Source organism: Anneissia japonica, unplaced genomic scaffold, assembly GCF_011630105.1.
Source record: "Anneissia japonica isolate Jap-2015-1 unplaced genomic scaffold, ASM1163010v1 scaffold284795_len787576_cov167, whole genome shotgun sequence".
NCBI classification, from domain to species: Eukaryota; Metazoa; Echinodermata; class Crinoidea; order Comatulida; family Comatulidae; genus Anneissia; species Anneissia japonica.
In genome coordinates this window covers 490,738-512,451 of record NW_022685813.1, presented here as the reverse complement: position 1 = coordinate 512,451, position 21,714 = coordinate 490,738, and the positions used below count along the sequence as shown (strand labels likewise).

The 21,714-nt window shown below is 33.5% G+C and overlaps 1 protein-coding gene across 1 annotated transcript in view; it reads left to right on the top strand.

Moving 5' to 3' along the window:
* Positions 1 to 10,397: 10,397 nt before the first annotated feature.
* The window catches only part of LOC117112977 (proto-oncogene tyrosine-protein kinase ROS-like), a gene marked incomplete in the record, with an annotated part of 43,979 nt that continues 32,662 nt past the window's right edge, over positions 10,398 to 21,714 (top strand). Inside the window, 4 exon segments of the mRNA XM_033256203.1 lie at positions 10,398 to 10,457; positions 18,292 to 18,324; positions 18,543 to 18,603; positions 20,098 to 20,267. Of these exon segments, the coding sequence (XP_033112094.1) occupies positions 10,446 to 10,457; positions 18,292 to 18,324; positions 18,543 to 18,603; positions 20,098 to 20,267 (276 nt within the window).

Below are 21,714 nucleotides of genomic sequence, written 5' to 3'. Positions count from 1 at the left end.
ATAATAATAATAATAATAATAATAATAATAATGATAATAATAATAATAATCATGCATCAGAACTCTGCGATCTCCATGTTACTCTGCAATTATTACAATTCTAACATGTCATGGTAAAGTGTTTTCTACCTCAGAGCTATGCTAAAGTTAAACTGAACTAATAAGAATACCAATCTTGGGAGTTTTTTGATAGTTCTGTTTATTTAATTTTAGATCTGCGAGGGGTAAACCCTACATCAGAACTCGTTTTTTGGCTTGTTTGAATGCACAAAGTGAAGAATGAGCACGGAAAGCACCCAGCGATCGATTTTTGGGTAGTTCTGTTCACAGGGTTTAATTTTAGATCTAAGTGGGGTAACTTACATCATAACGTTTTTGCTTGTTTGAAGCTAGCAGTGAAGAATGGGAGCACGGAAAGCACCCAGTGATATGTTAATTGTACTACAATTGGTCGGCTTGCGTCATCAGTTTTACAGTCGTTAGTCAACTTTGGTGGACGTGGGTCACTTTACCAGTGTAACTTGCCACAATAGGAAAGCCTACGTGAGGTTAAATATATTTTTGAAAAATACAAAACGTTTTCTGCATCTTGCTGTACACCAACTTTGTATTATCCTTGTAAAATAAAGATTGACGAATCACAGTGAACAAAACAAAACACTGAGACGGACGGAACTTGGCGGCACAAAAGTCGGTGTAATATGCTATACTCTATGATTTAAAAAGGATATCGACGAAACACAGTAATCAGAACAAGAGACAAACCGTGGAGGAACAGAAGATTCCTGTATGACTTGTATTATTTGTAGGAAAATCGAAAGTATTTTTATGAGGACTGTTCTAAGGAATTTTATTGACGATGATAACCAATAGACGTATTGCAAAATAACCTATGTTGAATTGTGTTTGCCTCTGTGAATTTACAATAGTATTCTTGGGTCTCAAATCTTACATCAGGACTCTGTTTTTCCTCACGGGTCAAATCAAATTGCCTCACGGGCAAAACAAAAATGAGATGAAATAGTGTTACTAATAGGTCTCCCTCCTAAGTCGACATTCCACTAAACGACTTTCAGCCAATGGGCGTTCTCGAAATATATTACGTCATTGGAATTCCGATCTTGGGACATCCCTTTACACAGAGTCCTCAATGCAAACAATGGTGGTCGTGTGTAAGATAAGTTGATAGGTAATATACAAACCTGTGTCAGTCATGGCGTTCGTAACAACTCGCCATGTTCTTGTGGATTATATATTTGTTGTGTTTTTAATGTTAATTGTTGGGAACCGTGTATCAGGAGATTGCGAGGAGCAATGTACTGGCAAAGAGACGGTAAGTAAGATTAAGAATACTTTATTATAAATGTCTTGTTGAGGTACCACACTATAAAATACCAGGTTGGTGGGAATGTGGGTGTAACCAGGCCTATCTCCCGTGGCGGACGTAAATTGCTTGACAACTACTAGCCTAGCCTAGTCGGTTGATGATATGAACATGCCTAGCATAAGCTAATTTAGTAGTACAGTACTGGTAATATTTTAAATTAAATTAATAAGGTACAGTATGACTCGAGACTGATGAGAGTGCAATTTCCGGGCACCTCCTAGCTAGGCCGAACCTAGGCAGGAGACTAGAAAGAATAGAGGTTTATATTCTCAAAATGTTCTCGCCTCGGCACCAACCATGGTGGGGCTGCGGTGTGGTGGTCTCCACTCTCACGTAAACCCTACTGCCAAGTCCTGCATCAGCCCCAGGTTTAGGCCTAGGCTCTAGACCTAGGAGGAGGATCGTATCCTAAAAACAATCAAGGTTTTACTGTAGCCCTAATAAGTGCAAAATTATTCATCTTCTTGTTTATAACTTATTAGTAAGCCTTGACCTCTATTCTTATTACTTTAGTTTATTGATCATCCAAATTGACTTATTAGTTAAAGCCCCATTCCCGGCAGAATTTCAGTTTTTAAGAAAAATCTAATTTTTGTATAATGTTATAAAGATTTATAAATATAATACGGAATTGCTAGTTTAACTGAATTTAGACATTCCTAAGAATGAAAAAAATGTAAAATAAGACTGAAATTTGATTTTTTGTGTTCCACACAAAAAATAAATGTGGATGAATTTTTAATTTTGATTTTGCGATAGGTTGTGAGAAGAAATATCGTAGGCACTGAAAACAATAGCCTATCCAGCGCTGCTAGGCTAGGCCTAGCCTTACCTCGATTTAGGTTCTGTTATCACACATAAAAACGGCCGACATGATTTTTTCCGATGCTAGTATTGACACTTGTGAAATATAATATTTCATAGGAATTATTTCAAATTTGTTAAAAAACTGATGCTGACTGAGATTTTGACACTTAAACATATCTCAGCCTTAATCGAACGACCGCATTGTGCGAGATACAAAGTACAAAAACTAATCTCATTAGAGAGGGCGCACTTTATTGACTGTATAAAAGTATACATAAAAGCGAGAGTATTCCAGTGGACGCGATCTACAACCTCTGAATTTGCCTAGTAACGATGAATTTGTCCAGAAAATGGTAATATTTTATGAGAAATAGTCTGTATTTCTCTTTTTTTTTATTCTTTTGCGTAAACTAAAATTCATTCCAATATTTTTCCATGATTTGTAATAATTGGAGTAATGCAAATGAATATTTTCTAGAAAAAGTCAGTTTTTAGTGAAATTTTGCCGGGAATGGGGCTTTAATATTATTTAAATTAAACTATTATTTAAATTATAGTAACATTCCTATGTAAATTTATCTTTTAGGGTCTCATGTAAGGATATTCTAACATCGAGGGCCTACATTTTTCCATTTTTTTAAATTTTTAGAATCAATTCAATATGTTTGTTTTAAATGCCATAAAGTTACTTTCAGAAATATATCGGAACCTATAGTTATCAAATCAAATAAATTTCAGATTACTTAATTAAACCCCATTCCCAGCAAAATTTCAGTTGTTAAGAAAAATCTGATTTTTTTAAATATGTTATAAAGATTTATAAATATAATACGAAATTGCTAGTTTAACTGAATTTAGAAATTCCTAAACATGAAAAAATGTAAAATAAGACTGAAGTTTGATTTTTTGTGTTCCACACAAAAAATAAATGCGGATGAATTTTTCATGTTTGATTTTGCGATAGGTCTGCTAAGAAATGTGGTAGGCGCCGAAAACATTAGAATATGCAACACTGCTAGGCTAAGCCATCCTTACCTCGATTTAGGTTCTGTTATCACATATGAAAACGGCCGACATGATATTTTCTGTTGCTATTGACACTTATATAATATTTCATAGGAATTATTTCAAATTTGTTAAAAAACAAACCGAGACACTTAAACAAATATATCTCAGGCCTACTTGATCGACTGCAGTGTGCGAGATGCGAAGTACAAAAACTAATCTCATTAGAGAAGGTGCACTTGTTTACTGTATAAAGTTGACATAAAAGCGAGAGCATTTCAGCGGATGCAATCTACAACCTCTGAATTTACCTAGTAACGAAGAATACGTCGAGAAAATCTCCTATGAGAAATAGTCTGTATTTCTCATTTTTTTTATTCTTTTACGTATAACTAAAATTTATGCCAATATTTTTTCCATTATTTATAATTAATTAGGGTAATGCATATGCATTTTTCCTAAAAAAAAATCTTTTTTAGTGAAATTTTGCCGGAAATGGGTCTTTAATTATTAATTTCTCATTGACAGTAAATTTTACGGAATTGCAAACGACTTTGTTTTATGTAAAGAATATAATTATAATATTGATTGATCACAAAATATACATGGCAAGTAACTGTAAGCATTGCTTATTAAAGGAACAGTACAGTAGGCCTACACAAGTACGGAAAATACAAAAATAGTGTCACAATTTGAAAGTACAGTAGGCCTACAGTACTCACACCACAGCTGAATTTTAAAATGCTCAGTTCAATCATATTAATCAAACAAGTTCCTCATTCGTTATCATTCATGTGTGTCGGAGTATACTAAAATTAATAAAATTAATAAAATTAATTAGTTATGTTAGTTATTTATCTCTAAAGATTATGTTTCTTTGGTTATATTTTATAATTCCCCAATTTTAATGTTTATGTATCAAAAGCACTTTCATTGACTATACAATCTGCTTCTGAGGTGCAGTGTGTGTTTCCTGTTATATTTTATTGAAAACATATTTCACTAAAAAGTTCCTTCAGCAAATAAAGCTCAATTCATGCATATCAAATTGAGGAGACAATGATAAATTGATGATAAGCTGATCCATAAAATGTCAAACAAGAAAAGACGTTGAGTGTCCAGAAGGAGGCTTTAAAGTTCCACTTTCCACTTAAACATCGTATGGTACAGTACATTGGCTTTGAGAAAAAATAGGCCAAGGTGGTATTAAATTGCCTTTGGTAGCTGTGCGCAGAGAGAGTGCATCGATTCACAGTTCAGTATACACGACGTACACGCTGCCTGCTATGTAATGAAACTGTATTTTTTGTCGCTCCCTAGGAAAATTCAGGAGCGCTATGACTGCTCTCCTCGCATCATTTTGAGGAGCGCGGAGGAGCGCCGGCGCGATCGCGCGCCTTTTAAATCAAGGTCTGGAGAAAAGACGTTGAGTGTCCAGAAGGAGGCTTTAAAGTTCCACTTTCCACTTAAACATCCTATGGTACAGTACATTGGCTTTGAGAAAAAATAGGCCAAGGTGGTATTAAATGGTATCAGTTTTAAATGTGGGCTCAAAATTAATTATGATGTCATCAAATTGTGCGAGTGCCACTTCAGTAGTTGTCTGTACGTACTGTAGGGCCGACTGCAGCTGTACTCTGAAGAAGTATTCAATTCAAAAGTGTTTGTATTCAATGAAAGTCTTGGAATTGACAGGCCAAGGTTGAGTACTGTAAGTGGTTGACTACTGTACAGTATGTACAACCTTTGTATTTGTACTGTAGCATCGTTCTTAATGAGATCAGTGGATCTATAAAATGTTTTCCTTTTATGATAACTGACCTATTCTCTTTTTGTAGGTTGAGTGAGGAAGGTTTTGGGATGTACCCTTATCTATTTGATACTTATTTATTATAAAATAAAATAGTCTGAATATTGTAAACATTGTGTCATTGTATGTAGTGTTCTTGAGAGATAAGGCCAAGCAAAAAAAAATGTAGTTTCTCGTCCTAATATTTTGAAAAAGGAGAATGAGGGAATTTTTTTTTTTTTTGACTCCTAGATGGCAAATCCAAGATCTAAACAGCTACTACTTTCTCACTTACCAAGTAGACACATTAAAAACAAATAAAAGAAGCACTAGACATGTATCCCCAATCACGAACAATCAAGAGAGGAATTTTACTGATGTGATGAGTTAGCCAGATTTTCGTACGTTTTGTAAAATAAAGCAAATTAAAAAAAAAAAAAAAAATTTGGTGGATCATAGAAAATTTCATTGACTTCCGGGGGGTCTTGCATTGACTTCCGCATAACAAAATAACCAATCAGCATTCAATTACATACACTGTGAGTGAGCGCACATTTCGCGAGGAGCAATGTTTTGAAACACGTTTCCTGGTTACGATTCATTATTATGCAAATTCTCGCCTGGCTAAACCCGCTAGTCTGAATGCCCAGCAGAGTTAAGCCCAAGTTAAGACCGTCCAAGTCTGAACGTAGCCTCAGTACTGTAATCAGTTTAGTTTATCACATTGGGTGTCTGGCATTAGTATATCACAATACTGTCGTATAGAATTTTTAAACGTACAGTACTGTACAGCAATGATACTACAGTATACAGCCATTTAAAAATGCATTACAGTAGAACCCCTCGTACATACGGCACGGGCCCAGAGCCGTTCGTAAATGCGGGTATTCGTAAAATCGGGATTGACCCAAATTCCTATATATTTGCACTGGTACTACTTACACTGGCATAAACTAGGCCTACAGTACAGGCCTACGCAGCTACTGTAAGTCTGAGGGGGCCTAGGCCTACAGTAGGCAGCTTCTAAGCATTCTGATCCCACTCTAGGCCCTACACAAATTTGTTTTTATCGGACATTTTTACCTTCTTAAAATACCTAGATTGTGGATTTTACTCCAACACAACTTCCATAGATAAAGTACTTGTTTATTATATATATTGATCATTCAATAAAACAATCAAGCACTATGTTGAATTTTAAAGCTGAAAACGATGTTCGAAAGAGAAGTAAAATTTGTCGCATGCACATGTGTTGAAGCCATAAAAAACACCGACTTTGAAGAGGTCTGTTAGAGGGCCTCCTTCACTTGAGAATTACATAGTACTGTATAGTATGGTGTGTTGTGTTGTATGCATGCTAATAACAGTTACAATTCAAGTGGATTTTTTTTTTAAATCTTTCACTTAAATTTTTATGACGTCATCACTTTATTTTACGTTCGTAAAATCGGGAATTCGTTAAATCGAGGTTCGTAAATGAGGGTTTCTACTGTACTGTATTTAACTACCTGGTACTATAGCTAGTGATGAATACAGATATCACTTTATAAAGAGGTGCATTAACATGTCATCAATGAATGTAACAAAAAAGATATATTTCTTATTCATTGATTTTGAATAAAAAATTGATTGATTTGTTCATGATCAGTTTTTGGTCTGTGATCTCATTGTCAAAGTATCACTTGGTTCAGTGATTTTTTTCTTGTCAGTGCTCAGTGTAAATAATACTACAGTGAGTAGGATGCGATGAAGTGATTCCAAAGGAAAATAGATGAAAAACTAAAATCAGAGATTGAGAACCGATTGTTGCCTGAGCCGTGCTCATTTGAATATGAATGCCAATCATTTTTAGACTGATTTCTGGATTATTTTCAAGGAGCTGAGGCTTTCATGCTTTCCATTCCAACAAGTAACATTCTTCAAATAGTGTTTACTACTGTACTGTAGTAATAGTATTCTAAGTGTTAATATATTTGTTACAAGTATTCTGATGCAGTTGGTGTCTCTAGGATTAGGGCTGTGGCGAAATGAAAAGCTAGTCACTACATGCAGTAGTTATGAAAACTCCTCATTAATGACTATTCAAATGAAAAAAATAGTAAAATCAGTCAGGTTAAAAAAAAAAACTATTTACTAACATTTTATTATCATTATTTAAAGTTAAATAAATATATAGAAGAAATGTACATTGTATTGTTTAGGTTTTCTCATCTCTGCTAGGGCATTAACTGGTAATCTAATTCTTTAAAAATTTGTCACATCTGATGTCTAAACACTATTGACCTGGTATCAAGTTTTATAGTTTCGTCTACCTGATTATGTTTGAGTGTTTCAATAGGTAACATAAATCATCTTTCTAGTTGAAAGCCAGGCTCTGAGGGAGAAAAATTTGTTAATATGTTGTGCAGTACAACTGGTTTTTCTAAGACATAAAAAGAATATAGTTTGACAAAATACTTGGGAACTTTTTTGAGCTACAGATTTTTGAATATTTAAAAACTTGTCGGTAGAGGGAAGGTGGTGTAACCACCCTTTCATAACCGAATCTCAAGTATTGTATTTGCAGAGCCACATGTATGCGTTGTGCGAGACTCAGAACCGTCCATTTTCCAGCGGGGTATAAATGTTTTTAACGTGACACATGTTGTAAGTGAACTTTCCACCTGGTGCGCAATGGTTAAAGCCTTATATTTTTGGGAATCTCCACCAAATATTGGTATGAAAACAACGTACATTCAATCAATGAAGTTTGTTTTTATCAATCGTAAATATGATTTAGCTTTAGTTTAATGTACTGTAACATTCGATAGATTTGAAAAATATAAATAATTTGCTAAATGTAGACTAGGCCCAATTAGGCTTGGCTGAGCTGATTAGGCCAAGCTGTCACTGTAAAAGTGGCCGTCCTAAATAATTATTGGCCGTCCAAAAGACAGCCAGGCGGCTTGCTGGCTAAGCCTATGACCACATCACATATGGACTTATTTACAGTCTATCGTACTATTAAAAAAATGCAGTCAGAGCAAAAACATTCAGTGATTTTACCTCTCATTCTCTTCCTTTGTTTAACAAATTGAATTTGGTAGATGTTTTTAAGTTGCACAAATTATGTATCTCTTTACGTTTGATCTCTATTATGATAAATTGCCACAAGATTTAAATGAATATTTTACACTTATATATCACACATCCACATGAAACTAGGCAAAAATCAAAGGGAAATTTATATCAACTGAAGGCAGCCACTACAACTGGACAATTTTCAAGTACCTCTATAGGCACTAAAATATGGAATGAAATAATTTCAATTTTTCTCTATAGCATATTTTTACCTTAGGCATACCGTTATTATTATTATTAATGAAGCATTTGTTTTAATTTATTTATTAATTTTATTCAGGGATGTCACCACGCTGGTCGGCGGTGGACGGGCCCGTCTAGCACTCAACATTTCCGACCAGGATTTACAGGCTCCTGACCCACTATTATTTCAACAGTTTACAAATTGTAACAAAATAATTAGTTTACCTAAACACAATAGACAAGCTAAATTGACAGATAAAGACAATAAGAATACAATAAATGTTTCCGTGGTTACGTTAATTGTAACAAAATACTGCCCTGCCCTGCTATTCATCGCTAACTTTAAACAGCCTAGGCCCAGTTGAGTCATAGCGAACATCGTGGACCGGCATGACACGGTTGCTCTGTACACATTCAAAGGTTAAAGTTGAAATCGTGACCATTCAAGTGTTTTATTTTGTATGATTATGAGTTAACCACTAGGATGTGCAAGGAGTCAAATGTCACTCCAAAAATTGACAAGGCCATTTTATTCAAAGCTAAATAAAATGGCCTTGTCAATTTTTGGAGTGACATTCATACTACTATGAGTTAAGAAAAAATATGTATAGTACTCCTCTTTAGAGGTATCCATGGTTACCTACAATACTTGGCAAATAGTACTACTACTGGAACTCATAACCTCATTGTTTGAAGTTGTAATTTGTGATTTGATCAATTTGAAAAGAATGCAAACATTACAAAGTATAATAATGTACAGACAGAGCATTGTTGTTTTTACCACAGTATTGTGATGATACATTTGGGGCATGTTTCTGCTGAATATCGAGAAAGAAGTTGGTTGATTGTCGTATTAGCAAGATAAGAACGGCGTTGCAACTGCATTTTTACTCCACATGAAACATTTACCAGACTGACGTCTCTATATTAACTATGACGTACAATCACCCAGAATGTAATTTAAAATGACCTTTATAAAACTTATTAAAAGCTTTTAAAACAAAACCAACCAACTACCAAGATACAAACAATTGAATACAGTGTCAGTATTTTACTGATTCCTCCTAATAGTAAATTATTATATCGTTGGGACTACCAGTGATAGGCCTACTAATACTGTATCACTGGATGGATTGGTGGATCACCCCGATAATTCGGATCATTATTAAAGAACTTGAGTATTTGTTTGAAGGTAAAATAGGCCTACTGTAAGGGGCCTAAATTATTGATATGAGAAATATTTTACAAAGTTTGATAAAAAGTGACTCTATTACATCCTTTTTGACAATTCTAGGCATAGGCCTAGCCTAGTGGCAAAGTTGGCCGTAGGTCAAATTAGGCTGCTATTTATGTTGCAGCTAAAAACTACCCCACGAAAAATAGTTCTTTTGTTCAAAGAACGGTTCTTCAGCGTTCCCGGCACGGTATTGGTGCCGTGCCAAAGGACGGTTCTTTTTTGTGGGCCCCGTTTCTACTAATACAAAAGAACAGTTCTTTCTTGTCTGTAGAAAGAGGCACATAGTGTCTGCTCTTCTTGACCTTGTGAGGTTTCTGGCTACAAATTGTTTTCCTATAGTACATTTTAACTGCTGTGTGTGCTGTTACATTCTTTATGTAAAATTGTATTCTTGAAAAAATAAAATCACGTAAATACCCTATAGACCCCCTTTTAATATTTACATTGGCCTGGCTGGAATGGTGGCGGCACTCTCACTTGGTAGGCAACTGGTAGGCAAAAGATTCGCCCAGTACATGCCAATTGCCAATGCATGGGAGATAAGTATACTGGTTATCTTTATTTTTGTTGTACCAAAAATATGAAAACTACGAATCACTGAAAACTACTGTACATGGAAGAAATTCACATGGCATAGTCAGGGGTCCCAAGCTGGAAGAAGTCAATTCTGGGAGCAGGGATGGCGCCAGTGGGGGAGGTGGCATTCTCAACCCTGCCGAAAAAAATATGTACTCTATTAACTTCAATTCAATAATTCAATTCATATTTACACCTAAAAAGAAGGACTTGGTTGTACTAGACATCAGATACAAAGGATCAGCTAAATCTTGAAATACAGTATTAATTGATGATATATTTTTGTTTTTCAGTGTGTACAGGGATGTAAATTTTGGAATAACTCAACAGTGGCAGATTGTATGTCAGATTGTGTAAGTTGAATCTCTGTTTTAACTTTTGATATCAGTGTTCTGTTTTGTACATTAAAAGTATACACACTAAATAGAAGTTTTAGTTCTTTCATTCCACAATACCTACTATACAATAGTATGTACTGTACATGTAACACAAATCGGTACAGTCCAGTATGTAGGTGAAGCTGAACCATTTAAAATATTAAACATAAAATTTGACATACAGTAGGCCGTACTGCACCAGACTGTATAATAGTAAAGCCTGCGCATGGGAATATCCTCCGCGCAAAAATTTGGCCTAGAAATCTGTTTAGCATTTTGGAAAATAAGGGCCGATTTCCGTGCAGATTTTGCCGAGAATTAAGATTTGACCAAATCTTAATGTATAAATAGTGCAATTATAGGTATGCAGCAATTACAATTCCATGATCCTATTTTCCTAGCAATTTTCCGCACAAAATTGGAGCTGATTTTTAGGTATCCTCTGCGCAAGTAAAAAACTTTACAGTTTGGCTACTGTATACTTTTACAAGTTTTCACCATGAGAAGGCTATAATTACTCAGTGTGGTGCCAGGATCATCTTGCAATGTTGGAAGGTGACCATTCTTTACTGTATATAATGTATTATTACTTTTTATGTAATATTACAGTTACATGATTTGTAGTGTTACCATCGATCTTTATCACATATTTTGAAAATACCAATCTTCATGAAATCTTTCTCTTGATGTAATGTAGGAGTGATAGAATTACAAATTAGTGGAACAACCTAGCAGGTATGCAGAGGTCACAGAATGTCAATTCTCCAATGATTTATGCCTTAGGGAAAAATGCATAAAACAAAATGCAACAAGATTTGTTGTGGTTTGGTAAATCAAAATTAAATCATTCATTGACTCTAAACAGACACCATTTACATCAGCTGTACTGTATACAGTTTGTAGTGTCATACTGTAGGCCTATATCTTCAGTAGTGGCAATGACAGTACTGTAGGCCTATCTGCAGTGGAGCATTTCGTGGGAAAATGAGGGATGCATCCCCAAAAAATACTTGCTTCCCTGGCGTTCCCTATAAAATGGGAATGCAATTATTTAGAACATATTGTTGGCTCTTTTTAAAGACTGCCTCTCACAGGAAAAAAAAAAATTTAATTCAGATTTCATTGTTATGTTAATGGATCAAAAATATTTGAATAAAATATTTTTAAGTTTCACTTTCTTAATATCAAATACGTAATATCCATATTTAGGGGTTAAGTAAACATCTTTATAGTATCAGCAGTGGTATTTCCTCAATATTACTGTAGGGCATCCCCTTAATAAAAGGTTGTGTCTAGGCATGGGGATGTACTGTAGTGCTATATCCCATTCTTGCAGAAATGTGTCCCAATATTACTACAAAAGGAGGGGTTTGATTATTATTTTGACAAAATTCTAATAACGATATAATGTATGCAGTAAATATAAATGTTAATTTTGATAAATGAGAGATTTAATCATGATATATCAACATGATTCAGTAGTGACATAACTAAGGCCTCCAAAGTTTATTGCCTCTTCCAAGGAGGTTTTCGTCTCCTCTTTGTTTGTTTGTTTGTTTATTAAATTTTGAAAGATCAAGGTTACAGGTCAAGGACACAATCAACGAAAAAAAAACTACCTTTTATATCATACAGTCGACAATTTGTATTAGAAATTTGTAAAATTTGGTCACAATGTTCCATGACCAACAATCTAAAGATTGTTCAATTTTGAATGGTCAAAGGTCAAGGTCACAATCAACAAAAAAAGTACATTATTTATATAACAGCCTACTGTGCACAGTGCTTACGAGGTTTGCCGAAGAAGTGTAACAAAAGAAACTGCCATTAATTTTTACGGTGATACCTGTGAAACAGTTGGTGTAGTGGTTAGAAGAGCACGGGTTAAAATTTCGTAATGTGATTTTTTGTTTTTCGTTATCTTTTATTTTGTTGACCGTACAAAACATATCCTACCATCTTATAACCATTCAAGCTGTTTAGGTATCGGCACTTGTCTGCAGTATATAAATTTTTTTCATGGAGACAATATGCGAGGGAAATTTATAAAGACAGGGCTCGAACTTCGCACTAGCAAACTAGCAATTTGCTAGTAGGTTTGTCATAATTGCTAGGTAAACATTCACAAACCAGCAAATTAAAAAAAATGATTGCTAGTTGGAATATCTATACAAAATATTTTGTAGTTAAACCTAGTAAGTAAAACAAATTAAGTAAAATAAAATATGAAAGAAAAGTCATATAAACTGGAACTTTTCAAAATAATATAATATAAAATTAATATAAAATAAATATAATATAAATTGATTATACTCATTTGGCTATTTCTTTGTGATATTTATTGTACTGTACTACACTCACCATAACAGAAAATATTATATTACAACATTTAACACACAAATTTCAATAAAGTACATCATAATCGTTAGTTGTTATTTTCATACAATTTATTTTCCAAAAATATTATGTTGGGTTGGTATCAATATATTTTATTAGTTGAGCAACTCATTTTGCCAGTTACATGTTTGACGACTAGCAAATTTTAGCATTAGGTTGCTAGTGGCTAAAAAAGTAAATTTCTAGGCCTGAAAGAGGAGAGTTCTACTGTAATGTGGGCGGAGGTATTCACTCTTAGAGTGCCCTCTAGTTTATTTGTTTATTTCTTGTTTAACCTTGGTTAATAACTTAGTTGAAACTAACTAACTTGTCATGATATATGGATACAGTACACAAAACATAAAATCCTCAACTGCAAATTTTAAAAATAATAATAATATTAACAGTAATCAAAAAATAATAATAAAAGGAATAATAAAAAAATCCCACTGGAACATAAATAAATGGATAATTAAAAAAAAAAAAAACAAGTACAGATGAACAGGAGTTTGTGCCGTGGGTACCTTCCTTTGTTATCAGGTAAAAACTGAGTGTTAGTTTTTAGCTCTTTTCTTTCCATATTAATTTGTGTTGAATGACAAGTTATTCATTGTTGAATAAAAGTTACACAATAATCATACTAATTACACAATTATAATAATAATAATTATTATTATTATTATCACTTACTATGATGATAATTCATAATGATAATAATGAAAACAATAATAATCATATCCACAGCTTGTTTTGTTTGTTATAGGTTTATATCCACCTAATTTAATCATAATAAAAATATTTATCTCATGCCCAACTATATGTAGTATTTTCACACGCAAGAGGATACTGTACTCCAATGTATTATCAAAATTGACAATTCTTCACAAGGACTGTTCGACCTCATCAACTTCCCATAACATTGTACTAGTAGTGTATGCCTGGCCACCATTTCACACTCATTTAGCACTGTGCGGAGCATGGGTGTTTGCTATTGAATTAAATGATAAATAAGTCAATAATTAAGATGAATAAATAAACTGTTTTAACTGTCATCTGATAATTGACATTAAGCCCTACTAACTCTTTTCAATTTTAGTTATAAATTTTTAAGTTATAAATTTTTTTTAACTTTCAAAAGAATTCTATAGTTAAAAATTAGACATACAGTAGTTGTCTCACGTTTTACATATATACTCTTCCGACAAACTCTTGTCAAAATGCTGTTGAAACTTGACAAAGGGAAAAAGAAATTCAAATTTATATTTTTAAATATTTGGCTTTATTTTCATCCAAGTCTGCGTTCTTTCACTACTGGATCTCTAGTTAATTTTTAAACTTTGTAGTTCATGAGTAACAGGTTGCCACATGGTGTCTCAATAAAGAGTGTGCACAGGCTAGTACCTGTACTGTACTGTTGGGCAACACCAGTAATTTTTGAGGAATTCCTTCGTGATGATTTGTCACTTGCTGGTGAGCTCATGGTTGAAACATGACTTTTAGTGCTGTCAGTGTAACGTGACTCTGTTCATGTACACATGCTGCATGTAGGCGATAAAATACACCTTTAAAAAAAAAATGTACAAGTGTTTTCAAGGAGGAATTTTCTTGAATCTACTATTATACTATACAGTACATTGGCACTTTAATAACTTATAGAATCATGTATTTATAATAATGATAATAATAATAATAATAATAACCAAACCTCACATCAATATTATTTTAAAAAAAACTATTATAAAACTATAAAAAATAATAAAAATGCTATATGATGTAAGGTGTTGTAATTTGTAAAAAAAAAATGATGTAAATGTGTAAAATTCTATTTCAACTTCAAGCAAATTATTTTTTTTGTTATTGTTTATTAAGTACAGTTTCCAGTCTCAAATTATACTCAAATTTCTTAACCAAAGAAAAGAAAATAATATACAGTATATCTAAATTATACATTTTTTTAACAATCACAGGTAAAATTGATATTTTTGATGTAAAAACCTTAATAAATATAGTGATATAAAAAAAAAACAGAGAATGATTAATCAGCAGAATACAATGAATAGGAGTACTGTACTGTATTCAGCTTTTAAACTGTTTATTGTATTACAGTATTGTGTGGAGTGCAGGATAAGCTCCCATGCCTTTCACATAGAATTTATTGTAAGAATAGTTTTCCAATACCAAGTTTTATGCATGAATGCAGTTCTCCCAAGGTTACTATGCTGTTCAGAGGTGTATAGTACTGTACAGTCTTTTTGGTACAAAGGCAGGTTGGATGGACAGGCTTTTAATAGGATCAGTATATAATTATCATACATTTACAGTATATAAAACACATAGATTGACTGCCAAGAAGAAGAAGGATGTCTTATCTGTTTGTTACATTTTATTCTGGAAGATGTGTGAATAGCCTATAATCAATCCTATGACCAGGATCACTTACAGTAAAAAATATCCCTTCTTGCATTAAATATCATCGAAATGGTGATAAAGTTCACCAATTTACAGTACATGTACTACCAGCATATGTGGCAAAGACAAGCCAAACCAGTCACTCGTCGCAAAATTCGATTTTGAGTTATTAATACAGTGTTAGAGAGTAAAATAATAGCTATAAAATAGTAAAAAAACCATTCAAATCGGACATTTCCTTATGAAGTTACAAGCGTTTAACCACACAGCTGTTTAAGAACAATATATGAGAAATCAGCCTTCAAAAGTTTATGATTTCAGGCAAAAAACTATCTTTAAATCCTTAAAAAGTGTTGTTTTAACATTCAAAATGGGGAAAATAACAGCATAGAATGATGTGTAGATATATAAAGTTTAGTTTAGTGCAATAAATTAGATTTTTTAAAATTTGACATTCCAGCATGTTTTGACCATTTTCTCTGAAACATGATTTGCGACGAGTGACTGGTTTGGCTTGTCTTTGCCACATATACTGTAGTTACAATTCAGATTCTTTACCTATGACTTGGCTTTTACCCTGGATCCTGCCAAGGGCTGGGACTATACAGTACTATACACCTGGATCCCTGCAGTCTTACCCCGGGGGGCTCACTCTTAAATATTTCTATACGGGTAGGTGCCGCATTTACGGGGGTATTTTTGAGGAATTGGTAGCACAAATGTGGAAATTTATTGAAGAGTTTCAGCGTGTATGGGTATATTTGCAAGGACTTTGTAGCACATGTGTGGGAAATACCTAGATAAAATTGGTAGATAAAGTCCCTGCTCCGTCCCATATAAAAGTAGCATAATCTTTCACACGATTTTAGCGAAGATTTTTTGCTAACCTCCGTCCTAAACCTACCGTTATGGCCACAAATTGTAGAGATCACTAACAGACAGAACCATGGTCTTATTAGCCATCGGGAACCATTACATGGCCGTAATAGTAGTTCAACCGACACCGGATTTTGGTAAATGGTAGTTCAAGTCCATAATAATTTTCAGTAAAATAGGTAGCGCAAGTGTCTCATGTCTTAAAGTGGCTACTGCACTCCCCCTCCCCCCTTTTCCCTTCCCCTTTTCCCTTCCCCTTTTCCCTTCCCCCTTTTCCCTTCCCCGTAAAGTTGCTATACAAGTGTGCCCCCCCCCTCCCATAATTTCGAATTTCTGTGGCAAAGTGTCTTTGTGTGCTGAATTATGGCAGCAATATACTGTAAGTTAGTGTACAGTGGCTTATTTATGTAACAGTTTCTAATGGGGTGGTGGGGGGGGGGGCTGATATCGTTTAAATAGCAATTCAATTGTTTGTGTATTTTTAGGGGTTTTTCTGTAGGATAAATCCAATCTTATCTAAAGTGCTTTGTTACAAATTGCATTCTTTCAGGTGTTCAATTTCCTTTCAAAGTGAAACTAAAGCAGAGTTTATGTTTACTCAATTCACTGTCTGCCGTATGACGCCAGTCGCTTGAGTGATGATAAGTCATCAATCAAATGCCTATAAAAAAAAATAGTTTTTTGAGCATTAACATGTAGTGTCTATAAAGTGCTATGTATACCAAAAGGTTCACTGATTATTATGTCAGATAAGAAAGTATAATACATAACCCAAGTATTAAAATACATGCCGCAGTGTTGAGATTCAATATTTTTCGACACTATGTCATCATCATTTTTCGACATTAATTATGTCATCATGAGGATTCATCGTGTTGGGATTAAATATGGTGACATTACATTTCATGATAACTTGTCTGTAGGATAAATGCAATCTTATCTAACATGCTTTGTTACAAAATTGCATTCTTTCATGTGCTCAATTTCCTTTCAAAGTTAAACTAAAGCAGTGTTTATGTTCACTCCATTCACTGTCTGGCATATGACGCCAGTCGCTAGAGTGATGATAAGTCATCAATCAAATGCCTAATAGTGACAATGAACGCTTTGTAATCCATTATACTTTTTACAAATGACTTAAATAATAATAATATGGTGGTTTTTAAGTTATTCTCTTTTCTGTATTCAACCTCAGGCCATCTGTGTTGGGTTTTTTTTTTGTTGTTTAAATACAATTTACAAACATAAATTACTACACATTTAGCTATTACAGTACTCCCCATTTTATAATGTTATGATTGTTTTGAACATTTACATGTATAATAGTCTACATTTATTGATTTTAATAAACGATGAAATTATTACAGTAGAACACGTAGTGTTATAAAAAAATAATAGTTTTTTTTAGCATTAACATGTAGTGTCTATAAAGCGCTTTAATGTATACCAAAAGGTTCACTGAATAATGTCAGATAAAAAAGTATAATACATAACAAAAGTATTAAAATACATGCCATAATGTTGAGATTAAATATTTTCGACATTAATTATATCATCATCATTTTTCGACATTAATTATATCATGAGGATTCATCGTGTTGGGATTAAATATGGTGACATTACATGTCATGATTTGTCGAAATATTAATCCCAACACGATGGCATGTGTTTCAATACTTGGAATACAGTACAGTAGGCCTATGTGCAGTGTTATACTTTCTTATACTGTATATGTATTCAATAGGCCACTATGTGATCCAGTACCACAGTTACAAAGACCAGTACCAGTATGGTTATAAGGCCTAATAAAAAAAAAAAGATTAGTTTATCATCCTTGCTCGCACGTCTTTTATAGTATTGAAAAGACAATTTTTTTTTTTAGGGGTAGAGAGAGAATTTTTTTTTTTTACTTTTTTTTATTACAAAAATTCTTTTAAAATTTTGTTTTAGTAAATAATTAGTAGATATTATTTGTGTTATGTCATTCTGATATCAATAACAATGCACTCAATGCAAGGGTGATAACGTTGACTAGTATTCAAATAACCATGGAATAGACATTTTAAATCAATCTCATGTGACCTGTTTTCAACCAATTAAATAAATAAAATAGGTGTTGAATAATGCTTGAAAATTTGCTTTCTTTCAGAATGAGACGTACTATTTAATAGGAAATACAGAGGTAAGAACATAGTACAGTATATTGTTGATGAACATACTGTAAAAATAACTGTATTGTTTAGGAAAAAAATTAAAACCTTTTGACAAATACTAAATTAATTATAATTTTCTTAGTTTTTTTTTGTTACTTATTGTAGTCAGATGATACAGGTAAATTATAGTAATATTAAATTTCATAAATCATAAATTGTTTTAATAATTTCAATCATCTTTTTTTAGGTGCAATATTGTAATGAAGGGTGTGAATATGCAGCTAATGAATATGCTAATATTGTAAAAGGTGAGATATTGTACTTCTGCCAAGGAGGAATGTCCTGTCTGTTTTTAATTGCTACACAAATTAAGGAATGGATAATATAAAAATCTAGTAAAATTGTACATCTAAGAAAGAGATGATTAACTATTGGGAAGAAAAGTTCAAAGGACAAGATCAAGGTCACAGAAAATTCATTTTCCCCTTAAACTTACCCTTGAGCGTAAAAGAAAATAGGGAGGCTTCGCAAGCAAACACATACAGTTAGTGTGACGGATACGTCATCAATTTATGACGTCATACGCCAGTTGCTGTCCACTAAACATGTGGATGACACGCATATGCGTAGGAAAATTTTGGATTTTTAATAGGATCTTCGGTTTTTTTTCACATTTTATCGTAAGTGTGAAAAACAAATGTATCTTTGAATATGTACGTGCCATTTTTGTGACATTTGAAGACCGCAAACTACGATACGATGCGTCTCATTTTAGGGTATCAAAACATCGGTGCTTGGACCTTGGTGGTGTCGGGATTTTCATGTAGGCCTAGCTTGTAGCCAGGCATTTTTGGGTCATAAACAATAGGGCGTATCACAAAATAACCAACTCTTCTCGGTAAAAAAGGGAGGAGTATTATTCGGCTACCAATTTCAATTCCCAAAACCTTATATAAAACTTTGAGAAGCATGATGAAAGAAAAAAATGGACTATAGACCTAGGCTCTAGGTTAATTAAGGGCCCAGGCCTAGGCTTGAACTGCACTGTGATTGCGATAAACGAAGAATGGCTACAAACCGTTACGGATAGCTAAACGTATGTGTAAACATATTCGTTAGCGTGCGAAACCTCAATTATTCATATTATTCGGTATCCAGGCACAGGGTGAAGGTATGCACTCTATGGCGTGACTGCTCTACTTGTTTATGATTTGTTGGTGGTTTTGTTGATTATTATTATTATTAACATTATTATTTATCATTAACATAAATAAGGGTTCACAGCTAACGATTACTTGCTCCATAGTTGTTGTATCATAAATTAAACCTTATAAAGGACTTTTATATATATTACTCTTTCGGTTTCCTCCTTTTACTAAAAAAACCTGACCCAAGGCTTGGTCAGGCTTGTTCAACACAATTTTTCTTTTATGGTGAACAGCTGGAATCGTTTTACTGATTTAACATGTTCGCTGCCAGGGCACAAGTTCACGTCTGACAGGGAAGTACCCAGAATTAATAATCTAAAAATAACTATCGTACGTTTGTTCATGTTTCAATACAGTTGAAAATGATTTTCTTGATGTAGGTGCCCAAATGCATTAGCATATGGGATGGAACTAAGAAAGTTCCTTGTTTGACAGTTGTTGATAATATATTTTAAAATCACAACTTAGAATAAAAATAAACACAACACAAAACCTGATGACATGCACTAGAATTAAATAAGAAATTATATTGAAAATGTTGTAGTTCTACATGTAAAATGTTATTGAAATCCAACTATCCTATACCTTTCTCAGGTGAAATTGGTACACCAACTCCACCTACCTTATCAAGTAACTTGAGTGATGTAACCAGTGTAAGCATACCGTTAACATGGGAAGATGCTGGACATCCCGAAGTTTCGTACCGTATTCAGTGGATTTACGCTGATGACCCATCAAGTATATGGCGCAACTATGATATACCAGTAAGAATTATGGGATACAATAGATTACGAAGAGCCCTGTTCATCCAGCTGAATAATATGAACATTCTAAATTATTCATCCACTTGATAGTCTCAGGGGCTGATTTAGAGGGGGCTAGGCCCCTTTTCGGAAAGTTTAAAAAAGAAGGAAAGAAAAAGAAATAATTGAGCACCCAAAACATCTCAGAGGTTATTTTTGGGCCTCTAGAAAACCAAAAAAATCACGGGTGAACGTCCCCAGACCCCCTAGGGTAGTGTTGTCTCGATTGCGCACCCCCCACCCCTTTTAGGACATCTGTGGATCTGCTCTTGATGTTTGCAATATGCCACAAACACAGAATGAAATTCAAAGGAAACAAATATTCAATTGCTTTAAAGATAAACAATATTTTTAAATTTGGTTCCATTTGCTAAAAAACTTAACTACATATAATTAATTTGGTTCCATTTGCTAACAAAATTAACTCCATTAATAATGATTCAGTTATTTAGAAAAAAAAAATGCACAGAATGAAATTCAAAGGAAATAAATATTCATTTCCTTTCAGAAATGAATATTTTAAAATTTGGTTCCATTTGCTAAAACACTTAACAACATTAATGATTCATATATATTAATATACATTGATGAATAATACAGTGATTCAGTTATTTAGAAAAAAAAAACACTGTGAAATTCAAAGGAAATAACTATTCAATTTCTTTAAGATAAAGGATATTTTTAAATTTGGTTGCAGTTGCTAAAGAACTTAACTGCATTAATGATTCATTTGGTTCCATTTGCTAAAAAAAACTTACTCCATTAATAGTTCAGTTATTTAGAAAACAAACACAGAATAAAATTCAAAGGGAATAAATATTCAATTCCTTTTAAAAGGATATTTTAAAATTTGGTTCCAGTTGCTAAAAGACTTAACTACATTACTGATTCATTTGGTTCCATTTGCTAAAAAAACTAATAATTTAGTTATATAGAAAGCAAACACAGAGTGAAATTCAAAGGAAATAAATTTTTAGTACATTAATGACAAATACGGAAACTAACTGAAAGGAAATACATATTCAATTTTTTAAAGATAAAAGATGTTTAAATTTTGTTCCAGTCACTAAAAAACTAAGGCCTAGTTCAGACTAGGTGAATAAACCCGGCTCAACTCACCGGGTTTATCCACCTGCCAGTCTGAACTAGATGGCTTATCTCAAGCCGGGCTGTGTTCCTATAATAACTAGGCCTGGCGCGCCACCGTGTTTAACTTTTCTAAGCTGGGCTTTAATCGTTGGGGGGGGGGGTCTTGTATTCAATTACATACACTGTGAGCGAGCGTACATTTCGCGAGCAATGTTTTGAAACTCGTTTTCTGGTTACGGTTCATTATTATGCAAATTCTCGCCTGGCTAAACCTGCTAGTCTGAACACCCGACAAAGTTAAGCCGGGCTTAACTCAAGC